Source organism: Scyliorhinus canicula, chromosome 12, assembly GCF_902713615.1.
Source record: "Scyliorhinus canicula chromosome 12, sScyCan1.1, whole genome shotgun sequence".
Taxonomy (NCBI): Eukaryota; Metazoa; Chordata; class Chondrichthyes; order Carcharhiniformes; family Scyliorhinidae; genus Scyliorhinus; species Scyliorhinus canicula.
In genome coordinates, this window is record NC_052157.1 from 2444651 (window position 1) to 2458600 (window position 13950).

General features: G+C 52.6%; 1 protein-coding gene across 4 annotated transcripts in view; it reads left to right on the top strand.

Moving 5' to 3' along the window:
- Positions 1 to 13950, top strand: part of slc24a1 (solute carrier family 24 member 1) — a 108131-nt gene that overhangs the window by 25346 nt on the left and 68835 nt on the right. For 2 of the 4 annotated variants that reach the window (XM_038813426.1, XM_038813428.1), the window contains exon 3: positions 1800 to 1886. The exons of the other annotated variants lie outside the window; for them this stretch is intronic. In XM_038813426.1, the coding sequence (XP_038669354.1) occupies positions 1800 to 1886 (87 nt within the window). The remainder of the gene's footprint in view (positions 1 to 1799; positions 1887 to 13950) is intronic. 4 annotated transcript variants of the gene reach the window in all.

The following is a 13950-nucleotide window of genomic DNA, read 5'->3' on the forward strand; positions in this document are numbered from 1 at the left end:
TGATCCCTATGGTACCCCACTAGTCACTGCCTGCCAATTTGAAAAAGATCCGTTAATTCTTACTCTGTTTCCTGCCTGCCAACCAGCTTTCTATCCACCTTAATACACTTACCCCAATCCCATGTGCTTTAATTTTACACGCTAATCTCTTATGTGGGACTTTGTCAAAAGCCTTCTGAAAGTCCAAATACACCACACCCCCTTCATTAGTTCCACTAGTTACACCCTCAAAGAATCCCAGTGGATTTGTGAAGCATGATTTCCTCTTCCTAAATCCATGCCGACTCTGTCCGATCCTGCCACTGCTTTCTAAGTTCTCTGTTATAAGTTCTTTGATAATGGATTCTAGAATTTTCCGCGCTATTGACGTCAGGCTTACTGGTCGCTGCTATAATTCCCCATTTTCCCAGGACCTACCTTTTTAAATAATGGAGTTACATCAGCCACCCTCCAATCTGCAGGGACAGTTCCAGAGTCTATAGAATCCCGGAAGATGACCACCAATGCGCCCACTATTTCCAGAGCCACCTCCTTAAGCAATCTGGGATGTAGATTCTCAGGCCCTGGGGATTTATCCACCTTCAATCCCATCAGTTTTCCCAACACCATTTCTCTACTAATGTTGATCTCCCTCAGTTCTTCCCTCTCACTAAACCCTGCGTTCCCCAACATTTCTGGCATCTTATTTGTGCCCTCATTTGTGAAGACAGAACCAAAGTATGTATTTAGTTGCTCAGTCATTTCTTTGTCCCTATTATACATTCCCCTGTTTCCGACTGTAAGGGACCTACATTTGTCTTCAAATATTGAATCAGGTCTCCTTGAGTGAGCATCTCTCTGATGAAAGGATAAGGCTCCAGGTCTATCTGCATGTTTCAGGTCTTTGCTTAATATCTTTCCAATAAATTAAGTACAAATGGCGTGAATCTCATCGCAGGATTGCTTACGGGTGAGACGCCAACAATGGGAAAATCCATTGACCACAGGCAGGATTCTCTGGTCGCCGGAGAATCCCGCCCAAAGTTTCAATCCAGTTAGTGTGATATTTTAAGAAAATATGAATGTAATAGTTCAGTGCCTGACATATTGTGTAATAAGCAGTAGTCTCTCAGGCCTGAAAACATTGACCACAACCGCAGGACATTTTCCTGATAAAAACTGCAACCCACAACAGACCTAGAATAAATAACAACGAGTGGACATTCTGGGGGCGATTCTCCGATATTGAGCCCAAGTGTTTGCGCCGTAGTCAACGCCAAATGGGCGCCGCGCCAACCCACACATGCAGAGTTGGGCTGTGCCAATCTGCGCATGCGCGGGGGACACCTTTACCGCGCCGGCCCCGACCCAACATGGGGTCGGTGTTCAGGGGCCGGCTGCGCCAGGAAGTAGGCCGGGGGGGGGGGGGGCAGCCGGCCTGCCGATTGGTGGGCCCCGATCGTGGGCCAGACCCAATCGGAGGCACACCCCCCCACCCCCAGTGAAGGAGCCCCCATCCCCCCCTCTACAGGCCGCCTCCCCCCCGACTATTCCCGCAGGGTTCCTGCCGGCAGCAACCGGGGTGAACGCCGCTGGCGGGACTCTGTCGTATCGGCGCGGCTGCTCGGCCCCTCTGGGCCGGAGAATCGACAGCCCCGCCGATTCCAGCAAATGGCGCCGATTCTCCGCACCTCGGAATCGCCCCCTCTATGTTTTGTGTGATTTCCTACATGAACAGGTCCACCCACTCAACATGACTGAGTACAATAGACACAGGGAAGATGTGTTTACATAATCATCCCTATCTGCTCTTTACACAGGGCAAGGGAAGCCTATTGGAGAAGCAGCCAATCCCAAACAGTCCACCTGAGCCCACCACCAACCAACAGCAACCCAACATGAAGCAGGTACTGAGGCACATTGTAGCAAAGGCTGCTAATGATAAGAGTGAAGCAGGAGGAGGAGACAATAGTGTTAGTGTCAGGGCCGACAGACATGTGGTGGAGCTGCAGCACGGTGCGTGTGTCCTTGTCAGCTGTCAGTCAGAACAGATCTTAGTGGCCATGTTTTCAAAGTGTTGCAGAGGAGGCTTAGACCTTTATAGTCTTGCTTTCAAAAGAAGGTTGGTGAAGAATTGCAGTGGTATTGAGAAATCACTGACCCCCTTGTGCACAATATTGGAAAATGTTCCACTTGGGTGGGGAGGGGTTCAACAATCAAAAATGTGCTGCCATCATCCAAATGTGGGACATGTTGAAGCAACATCTCTCTGCTTGTGTCTGTTATTCATCGTGTATCAGCAGAAATGGTGTCTGCAGCCGAGATCCTGGGCGGGATTCTCTCAGCCCAGGGCCGGGCCGGAGAAGCTCTGCGACCAGCGCGAATCACGCCGCCCCAACGCCGGCATGCGACCCCCCCCCCCCCTCCCCCCCCGAGCGGGGGCCTCCGATGTGGCCTGACCCGCGATCGGGGCCCACCAATCGGCGGGCTGGCCTCTCTGGCTGGGGGCCGTGTTTCTTCCGCGCCGGCCCCCGTAGTCCTGCGGCGCCTCTTTGCATGCGCAGAGCACGGTAGCATGGTGGTTAGCATAAATGCTTCACAGCTCCAGGGTCCCAGGTTCGATTCCCGGCTGGGTCACTGTCTGTGTGGAGTCTGCACGTCCTCCCCGTGTGTGCGTGGGTTTCCTCCGGGTGCTCCGGTTTCCTCCCACAGTCCAAAGATGTGCGGGTTAGGTGGATTGGCCATGCTAAATTGTAGTGTCCTAAAAAATGTAAGGTTAAGAGGGGGGGGGGGTTGTTGGGTTACGGGTATAGGGTGGATACGTTGACTTGAGTAGGGTGATCAATGCTCGGCACAACATCGAGGGCCGAAGGGCCTGTTCTGTGCTGTACTGTTCTATGTTCTATCCCGCGGCACCCAGTTGGCACTCTGCCGTGGGGTTAGAGAATCCTGCCCCATGTTTCTGCAGCGTACAGGCACCGAGGAATATCTTTTCTGGGTGCGTTATTGTAGCTTTGGTATCAAAATAGCTGGAAAATTGCAACATTGGGATTTCAGAGCTTCCCCTGCTTACTGTTCATTGCCCACACAGATTGGTGGAGGATATGCTGATGCCCAAGTGGAGCAATGCAGCAATATTTGTAGATCAGGGATATGTGCTGTACAAAATACCTCCAATAGTAGTTAGGCTTTCTTTAAACGAGACGCCCAACATCAATACAAAGGAATATAATTAATTCTAACATTGTCTCACTTGCTGCTTCTGTTCAGTGTTGATTTTTCTTTAGATCTTTAGGTTCAGTTGCTTCTGTTGTCTGTATAGAAACATCATAAATACCTCATGAAATCTTCCTCTGGGGTCACCTCGCTAGATAACCAGGAACAGAGAATCTTCACGAGGATATGTACAATGAAAATTGCTTATTGTCACGAGTAGGCTTCAATGAAGTTACTGTGAAAAGCCCCTAGTCGCCACATTCCGGCGCCTGTTCGGGGAGGCTGGTATGGGAATTGAACCGTGCTGCTGGCCTGCCTTGGTCTTCTTTCAAAGCCAGCGATGTAGCCCAGTGTGCTAAACCAGCCCCTGTGCTAAACCAGCCCCTGTGCTAAACCTGTATGCCCAATGTCACTGCGCACACTAACCAAACCAATCCCTCCTCTGCATTTTAATTCAGCAGCCATGCACCGACTTTCCCCAAGATGTTGACAGCCTTTGTTTAAACTAAATAATTCAATATAATATAAAGTTGATTATAGTTTAAATTAATAGTCTGAATTATTAAAATTCTGCCCGAATGACACGTTATCCCCTTTAAACAAGTGCCGAGGTGAGGCCCTCACGATATTTAAGTTACTGTATCTATGTGTCCCTTGTGTGTTGTACATCCCACCAGAATATTCACTACAGACTAGGTGAAATTGTTTTTTTTTATATCAATTGAGAATACTCAATTATATTCTTTTCCAAATAAGGGGCAATTTAGCGTGGCCAATCCACCTACTCTGCACATCTTTGGGTTGTCGGGGTGAGACCCACACAGACATGGGGAGAATGTGCAAACTCCACACGACAGTGACCCAGGGCCGGTTTTCGAACCCGGGCCCTCAGCGATGCAGTCCCAGTGCTAACCACTGCGCCATATGCCACCCCAGACTAGGTGAAATTGACACGTGCAGGTTCTTTCTGCACCAATGATACAGGAAGATCCATGATTGGTGGGTGAAAAACACACTCGGCAATGAGCTTGTGAGGAGGTGCAATGAAGGGTCACTCGATCAATTCTTGGAATGAGAGGCTGAGTGGAAAGGACCCGGATTCTTTGCAGTTTGGAAAAATGGGAGATGGTGTCATTTCTGAGGAGGTTAGACGAGTTAGATGCTGGGAGGTTTCTCTGGCCAGGGAGTCTAGGACTGGGGGTCACATTCCAAGGTAATTCAGGACTGAGATGCTGAGCAGGTTCGAGGGGCCGAGAGGGACTGAGAGGGACTGAGAGGGACCGAGAGGGACCGAGAGGGACCGAGAGGGACTGAGAGGGACCGAGAGGGACCGAGAGGGACCGAGAGGGACTGAGAGGGACTGAGAGGGACTGAGAGGCTATTATTCATTGTGTCCAGTCACTTGTCTGTGAAATATAGATTCTCCAGTGTATCTGTTGGGAGTGAATGACGGAATGACAGGACGTACACAGATTTGTATCAGCAGGGCAGCACGGTGGCACAGTGGTTAGCATTGCTGCCAACGGCGCTGAGGACCCGGGTTCGAATCCCGGCTCTGGGTCACTGTCCGTGAGGAGTTTGCACATTCTCCCCGTGCCTGCGTGGGTTTCACCCCCACAACCCAAAGATGTGCAGGGTAGGTGGATTGGCCACGCTAAATTGCCCCTTAACTGGAAAAAATAATTGGGTACTCTAAATTTATTTAAAAAAAGATTTGTATCTGCAGTTCATGCAAAGTACAAGGGCCATCTATCAGTCTCTTCCATCTCTGTCCTGTACATGTACCAGTTAGGGAGTCACTCTGTTATGATTCTGTTCCAATTGTAGCTCAATGTCCTACTATGTATGTGGCCAATCATGATCTCCAGAGCAAGTTCCAACCCAATGCATTTAAAATGGATGATTTTTGCTACTCTTTACTGGGTAAAGTATGCGCCCTCTTGTATGTAGTGAAAATTAATGCTGGAACAGACATTGGCTGGCAGACATTGGCTGCCATTGTCACTGTGTTAGCCAAGGCAGTGCCCAAGTAAAGTTGGCAAACCTTCATTGCCCATTGCCCAGCAGAGAGCTCATAACTGAAAGCGACACTTTCTCCTAATCCCATTTCCTTTGCAGTTCTCGTGGTTCCGGCAGTGAATCTCAGTGTTTGTTTTAAACAAGTAGCAAACTCATTGCAACCAACCTCGGGGATGTATCAAAGATCCATTCAATTCCACTGTGAAGCAATAGGTTGTTTCTTGATTACCTGAGTTGTCCTGTGGTGTCTTTGCCCTAGATTTTGTGGTGAGGTCGGCAGGGTACTGGGACCAAAAGACGAGAGAGAGGGGGCAATTCTAGAGATTACAACATACAGAAACCTCACTGACTCTATCATAGTGACGCTGGCTACTTGCCAAAGACCTCCAGCCCAATTCTACTTTCCGCTCTTCCTATATTATTATAAATTATTCTTTTACAAATATTCACCTGATTCCCTTTTCAATGTTGTTCCAACCTCTGCTCCATTGATAAATCGTTCCATGTTTTCATTCTTTGCATGAGGCATTCCTAACTTTAAGAGTGGGATTCTTCATCCGTGAAACGCAATTGGGCGGAGAAAAGCGTGCCAGGCGAAAATCGAGGCCGGTGCCCAACAGATTGCCATGTTCCGGTGCCTCGGCAGTGATGTGAATGTGTCGGAGAGGGCATGCAAATTGTACAGTAAACGCCATCGGCATATCATTAACAGGCACCACCCAGCAATTTCCACCTCCTCCAGGAGGAATTACCAGCGGCGAGGTTCCCCGTGGCTGCTGAGGGACAGAGCGCGCCGCTGGCCGTGGGGGCTTCTGCCAGGGCCGGGGGGAGTAGCGGGGGAGGCCAGGAGGTGGGCTGTGGGGTCAGGGCGGGCAGACAAGGAGCACCATTGCCACAGTCGGCGTGGCAACCGTGTGGCTGTGCATGTCGCTGATTGCCCACTGTGTCCAACATGGTTAAAGTGTGCCGCTTGCCGGGGGGCCCCCTGCCAGGAGGTGTAGCAGAGGGCGGCCAGGAGGTGGGCTATAGGCTTGGGGTGGACGAAAACGGAGCACCATTGCCATGCCGACACAGTGGGCATGTTGCTGATTGGCCACTGTGAACTTAGCGCCACAGGTCATATAGGTGTCCTCGGGCCCCAGCCGACCCATCAACGGGATGGGCGTGCTCCAGCGTTCCAGTGCCATCTCCTTGGCTGGGATCAGTGTGTGTGGGGAGGGGAGTTGGCCGGGATGAGTGTGTGTGGGGAGTGTGTTGGCTGGGATGAGTGTGTGTGGGGAGGGGAGTTGGCTGGGATGAGTGTGTGTGGGTAATGTGTTGGCTCAAGTGAGTGTGTGTGGGGAGTGTGTTGGCTGGGATGAGTGTGTTTGGGGAGTGTGTTGGCTGGGATGAGTGTGTGTGGGGAGTGTGTTGGCTGGGATGAGTGTGTGTGGGGAGTGTGTTGGCTGGGGTGAGTGTGTGTGGGGAGTGTGTTGGCTGGGATGAGTGTGTGTGGGGAGTGTGTTGGCTGGGATGAGTGTGTGTGGGGAGGGGAGTTGGCTGGGATGAGTGTGTGTGGGGAGTGTGTTGGCTGGAGTGAGTGTGTGTGGGGAGTGTGTTGGCTGAGGTGAGTGTGTGTGGGTAATGTGTTGGCTGGAGTGAGTGTGTGTGGGGAGTGTGTGTGGGGAGTGTGTGTGGGGTGGGGAGTTGGCTGGGATGAGTGTGTGTGGGGAGGGGGGTTGGCTGGGATGAGTGTGTGTGGGGAGTGTGTTGGCTGGGATGAGTGTGTGTGGGGAGGGGAGTTGGCTGGGATGAGTGTGTGTGGGGGGAGGGGAGTTGGCTGGGATGAGTGTGTGTGGGGAGGGGAGTTGGCTGGGATGAGGGTGTGTGGGGAGGGGAGTTGGCTGGGATGAGTGTGTGTGGGGCGTGTGTTGGCTGGGGTGAGTGTGTGTGGGGAGTGTGTTGGCTGGGATGAGTGTGTGTGGGGAGTGTGATGGCTGGGATGAGTGTGTGTGGGGAGTGTGTTGGCTGGGATGAGTGTGTGTGGGGAGGGGAGTTGGCTGGGATGAGTGTGTGTGGGGAGGGGAGTTGGCTGGGATGTGTGTGTGGGGAGGGGAGTTGGCTGGGATGAGTGTGTGTGGGGAGTGTGTTGGCTGGGATGAGTGTGTGTGGGGAGGGGAGTTGGCTGGGATGAGTGTGTGTGGGGAGGGGAGTTGGCTGGGATGAGTGTGTGTGGGGGGGGAGGTGGCTTGGATGAGTGTGTGTGGGGAGGGGAGTTGGCTGGGATGAGTGTGTGTGGGGAGGGGAGTTGGCTGGGATGAGTGTGTGTGGGGAGGGGAGTTGGCTGGGATGAGCGTGTGTGGGGAGGGGAGTTGGCTGGGATGAGTGTGTGTGGGGAGGGGAGTTGGCTGGGATGAGTGTGTGTGGGGAGTGTATTGGCTGGGATGAGTGTGTGTGGGGCGTGTGTTGGCTGGGATGAGTGTGTGTGGGGAGTGTGTTGGCTGGGATGAGTGTGTGTGGGGAGGGGAGTTGGCTGGGATGAGTGTGTGTGGGGAGGGGGGTTGGCTGGGATGAGTGTGTGTGGGGAGGGGAGTTGGCTGGGATGAGTGTGTGTGGGGAGGGGAGTTGGCTGGGATGAGTGTGTGTGGGGAGGGGAGTTGGCTGGGATGAGTGTGTGTGGGGAGGGGAGTTGGCTGGGATGAGTGTGTGTGGGGAGGGGAGTTGGCTGGGATGAGTGTGTGTGGGGAGGGGAGTTGGCTGGGATGAGTGTGTGTGGTGAGGGGAGTTGGCTGGGATGAGTGTGTGTGGGGAGTGTATTGGCTGGGATGAGTGTGTGTGGGGCGTGTGTTGGCTGGGATGAGTGTGTGTGGGGAGGGGAGTTGGCTGGGATGAGTGTGTGTGGGGAGGGGAGTTGGCTGGGATGAGTGTGTGTGGGGAGGGGAGTTGGCTGGGATGAGTGTGTGTGGGGAGGGGAGTTGGCTGGGATGAGTGTGTGTGGGGAGGAGAGTTGGCTGGGATGAGTGTGTGTGGGGAGGGAGTTGGCTGGGATGAGTGTGTGTGGGGAGGGGAGTTGGCTGGGATGAGTGTGTGTGGGGAGGAGAGTTGGCTGGGATGAGTGTGTGTGGGGAGGGGAGTTGGCTGGGATGAGTGTGTGTGGGGAGGAGAGTTGGCTGGGATGAGTGTGTGTGGGGAGGGGGTTTGGCTGGGATGAGTGTGTGTGGGGAGGGGAGTTGGCTGGGATGAGTGTGTGTGGGGAGGAGAGTTGGCTGGGATGAGTGTGTGTGGGGAGGGGAGTTGGCTGGGATGAGTGTGTGTGGGGAGGGGAGTTGGCTGGGATGAGTGTGTGTGGGGAGGAGAGTTGGCTGGGATGAGTGTGTGTGGGGAGGGGAGTTGGCTGGGATGAGTGTGTGTGGGGAGGGGAGTTGGCTGGGATGAGTGTGTGTGGGGAGGGGAATGCCGATATACAACTCCTGCTTGTCAGACTGTTGAGTGCCGATCCCGATGAATCACATACCCGTGTTCGTTGGAATTGCTCTAGTTCCACATGGAGCCGGTGCTAGCCCATTCGGCCGTCCTGAATCGCTCTGGGACTGGCACCATTTTCAGAGTGGTATCACTCATGCGATTCAGTCCCGGGGTCAGCACGTTGTATCTGAAACGGAGAACTTTGCCCGACAGTTTCCATTTTGGATGAAATCTTGGGTTCAGATCTGGTCCTTTGCTGGTTTCCTGGTATTGAAAGCTGCATTCACAATCCTGAATCACTCAATTAGACGATTCTCTCTTCCAGTCAAAAGCAGCCCATTTCCAATTCCCGTTTCTAGAATTGTTTTCCTGTTTGATGGATTTCCACGATTGTTTGGTTGTGCAGAGAATGGAAATTTGAGATGAGTTAAAGATTAGATCGGTTATTCCAGGTGATTGAGTAACTGGAGCGAGATCTGGAGATTGGGCAGAGCAGAGACTCGTTGATGGGTGCGGGACACCCTGTATCCAACCTGGACTTCCTGCAACATGCACTCCCTTGTGGAAATGTGGATCACCTTCCTTTTTATTGTCTGGTTGACAGAATCTTATGTTCTTATCCGACAGATTTTTAAACTTTTCCAGCTTTCTAAATAATCTGAGCCCTGGACTCCTTTTAATCATAGAATCCTTATAGTGTAGAAGGAGGCCATTCGGCCCTTTGAGTCTGCACCCACTGCCCGGCCTTATCCCCATAGTCCCACCTAACCTTTGGACACAAAGGGGCAATTTCTCATGGCCAACCCACTGAACCCATCTTTGGACTGTGGGAAGAAACTGGAGCCCCCAGAGGAAACCCACGCAGACACGGGGAGAATGTGCAGACTCTAGGCTAGAATCAAACTCGGGTCCCTGGCGCTGTGATGCAGCAGGTACTAAGCACTGTGCCACCACGCTGCCCTAATGGAGGTTTTGATCAGTGAACATGTTTGATCTTTGACTTTGATGTCTGTTTTCTTTCACTCCCATTTTTCTGGACCCAGTGCTCTGTATGTACCCAGTGCTCTGTATGTACCCAGTGCTGTGGGTGGACCCAGTGCTCTGTATGTACCCAGTGCTCTGTATGTACCCAGTGCTGTGGGTGGACCCAGTGCTCTGTATGTACCCAGTGCTGTGGGTGGATCCAGTGCTCTGTATGTACCCAGTGCTGTGGGTGGACCCAGTGCTCTGTATGTACCCAGTGATGTGGGTGGACCCAGTGCTCTGTATGTATCCAGTGCTGTGGGTGGACCCAGTGCTCTGTATGTACCCAGTGCTGTGGGTGGACCCAGTGCTCTGTATGTACCCAGTGCTGTGGGTGGACCCAGTGCTCTGTATGTACCCAGTGCTCTGTATGTACCCAGTGCTGTGGGTGGACCCAGTGCTCTGTATGTACCCAGTGCTGTGGGTGGACCCAGTGCTCTGTATGTACCCAGTGCTGTGGGTGGACCCAGTGCTCTGTATGTACCCAGTGCTCTGTATGTACCCAGTGCTCTGTATGTATCCAGTGCTGTGGGTGGACCCAGTGCTCTGTATGTATCCAGTGCTGTGGGTGGACCCAGTGCTCTGTATGTATCCAGTGCTCTGTATGTACCCAGTGCTCTGTATGTACCCAGTGCTGTGGGTGCACCCAGTGCTCTGTATGTACCCAGTGCTGTGGGTGGACCCAGTGCTCTGTATGTACCCAGTGCTGTGGGTGGACCCAGTGCTGTGGGTGGACCCAGTGCTCTGTATGTACCCAGTGCCGTGGGTGGACCCAGTGCTCTGTATGTACCCAGTGCCGTGGGTGGACCCAGTGCTCTGTATGTACCCAGTGATGTGGGTGGACCCAGTGCTCTGTATGTACCCAGTGCTGTGGGTGGACCCAGTGCTCTGTATGTACCCAGTGCTCTGTATGTACCCAGTGATGTGGGTGGACCCAGTGCTCTGTATGTATCCAGTGCTCTGTATGTACCCAGTGCTCTGTATGTATCCAGTGCTGTGGGTGGACCCAGTGCTCTGTATGTATCCAGTGCTGTGGGTGGACCCAGTGCTCTGTATGTATCCAGTGCTCTGTATGTACCCAGTGCTCTGTATGTACCCAGTGCTGTGGGTGGACCCAGTGCTCTGTATGTACCCAGTGCTCTGTATGTATCCAGTGCTCTGTATGTACCCAGTGCTCTGTATGTATCCAGTGCTGTGGGTGGACCCAGTGCTCTGTATGTATCCAGTGCTGTGGGTGGACCCAGTGCTCTGTATGTATCCAGTGCTCTGTATGTACCCAGTGCTCTGTATGTACCCAGTGCTGTGGGTGGACCCAGTGCTCTGTATGTACCCAGTGATGTGGGTGGACCCAGTGCTCTGTATGTACCCAGTGCTGTGGGTGGACCCAGTGCTCTGTATGTACCCAGTGCTGTGGGTGGACCCAGTGCTGTGGGTGGACCCAGTGCTGTGGGTGGACCCAGTGCTCTGTATGTACCCAGTGCCGTGGGTGGACCCAGTGCTCTGTATGTACCCAGTGCTCTGTATGTACCCAGTGCTCTGTATGTACCCAGTGCTGTGGGTGGACCCAGTGCTCTGTATGTACCCAGTGCTCTGTATGTACCCAGTGATGTGGGTGGACCCAGTGCTCTGTATGTACCCAGTGCTCTGTATGTACCCAGTGCTCTGTATGTACCCAGTGCTGTGGGTGGACCCAGTGCTCTGTATGTACCCAGTGCTCTGTATGTACCCAGTGCTCTGTATGTACCCAGTGCCGTGGGTGGACCCAGTGCTCTGTATGTACCCAGTGCTGTGGGTGGACCCAGTGCTCTGTATGTACCCAGTGCTGTGGGTGGACCCAGTGCTCTGTATGTACCCAGTGCTCTGTATGTACCCAGTGCCGTGGGTGGACCCAGTGCTCTGTATGTACCCAGTGCTGTGGGTGGACCCAGTGCTCTGTATGTACCCAGTGCTATGGGTGGACCCAGTGCTCTGTATGTACCCAGTGCTGTGGGTGGACCCAGTGCTCTGTATGTACCCAGTGCTCTGTATGTACCCAGTGCTGTGGGTGGACCCAGTGCTCTGTATGTACCCAGTGCTGTGGGTGGACCCAGTGCTCTGTATGTACCCAGTGCTATGGGTGGACCCAGTGCTCTGTATGTACCCAGTGCTCTGTATGTACCCAGTGCTATGGGTGGACCCAGTGCTCTGTATGTACCCAGTGCTGTGGGTGGACCCAGTGCTCTGTATGTACCCAGTGCTCTGTATGTACCCAGTGCTCTGTATGTACCCAGTGCTGTGGGTGGACCCAGTGCTCTGTATGTACCCAGTGCTCTGTATGTACCCAGTGCTGTGGGTGGACCCAGTGCTGTGGGTGGACCCAGTGCTCTGTATGTACCCAGTGCTCTGTATGTACCCAGTGCTCTGTATGTACCCAGTGCTGTGGGTGGACCCAGTGCTCTGTATGTATCCAGTGCTGTGGGTGGACCCAGTGCTCTGTATGTACCCAGTGCTCTGTATGTACCCAGTGCTGTGGGTGGACCCAGTGCTCTGTATGTACCCAGTGCTGTGGGTGGACCCAGTGCTCTGTATGTACCCAGTGCTGTGGGTGGACCCAGTGCTCTGTATTTACCCAGTGCTGTGGGTGGACCCAGTGCTCTGTATTTACCCAACGCTGTGGGTGGACCCAGTGCTGTGGGTGGACCCAGTGCTCTGTATGTACCCAGTGCTCTGTATGTACCCAGTGCTCTGTATGTACCCAGTGCTGTGGGTGGACCCAGTGCTCTGTATGTACCCAGTGCTGTGGGTGGACCCAGTGCTCTGTATTTACCCAACGCTGTGGGTGGACCCTGCACCCTGTCTGGACCCTGCGCCCTGGATGTCCAGTCCTCGGGATGGGCGAATCAATGGAATCAGATCCCAATGGAATGGACGAGGCGTCCTGAGCAGCAGCTGCACTTCAGAGCAGCAGCCAGTCGTATACACCAGTGCAATCTATTGGGATTGGATAACTACATAACCTCCTCGAGCTTTAATCAGCAAAGTCCCAGCCATCTTATTGACTTGTATTTGGGAAGAATGAGCTTGTTGAGGTACATTGAAGCCTTTCTTTAAGATGTCTCCCTTCTCATTCAGTGCAGATTGCAAAGAATTTCAAACGAGGAGATGATCCATGTTGCGTGCAATATGCTGGCTCTATCCCTTCAATGTGAGCTTGTCTTACAAGGACTTTCCTCGGCGTTTAGTCTGACTTTAATCCTGTTTTACGCTGACCTATTTTAAACCAATTACTGCAGAGCGTCCTCAATCATTAAAGGCTGTGGTTCGATGCTCTGAGAAATGTTAAATGTTACATTCAGCTGACCAATTATGAATTTTTATACAAAAGATCACCCACTGATTTTACAGATAAAACTCCACAACACCTTTTCCCCAACACCCTTTGCCTGTTGGGAGACCTGCGCTTTAAAGAAATTTTAGCCCAGGTACATAAATCTGGGTCTGTGCTTCCTTTGTACAGATTGTCAGCTCCTTACTCCATTGAATAGCTCCCTTCAGCTAGAGCCCCACCCCCATCCTGCTTCAGAAACTAGAACTGGTTGATTATGGAACAGCAAGAAGAAGAATCTGCGATGGGAGGGAGAGGCTGATCCTGTCAGAGAAACATTTCACATTGGGTCAGCGCGAATTCATTGATCGGAGATTGGGGAATAGTTAGGAGGATTCTCTTCTGAGTGAATGTGAAATCCCGCTCATTGTGGAGGTCGCAATGTGATCTGCAATGATCAATGGGGTGGGGGAGAATGTGGTACTTTTAAAGTAAGGCTTGCAGACCAGAAAGATACAAACAAATTAGAGGGGTGTCACGGTGGTTAGCACTGTTGCTTCACAGCGCCAGGTAACCGGGGTCAATTCCAGCCTCGGGTGACTGTCTGTGCGGAGTCTGCACGTTCTCCCCGTGTCTGCGTGGGTTTCCTCCGGGTGCTCCGGTTTCCTGCCACTGTCCAGATGTGCAGGTTAGGTGGATTGGCCATGCTAAATTGCCCCTTAGTGTCCAAAAGGTTAGTTGGGGTTATGGTTACGGTGGTACGAAGGGGTTCATGGGCCTGGATAAAGTACTCTTTCAGAGGGCTGGCCTAGATTTGATGGGTCGAAGGGCCTCCTTCTGCATTCTGGAGATTCTATGAATATTAGGGAACTATGCTGTTAGATTAGACTGAATGTTATCCCGCCCAAACGGCCAATGACATCATCAATAGATGACATGATCAAACTTAAAGTGACCTTGTTCCA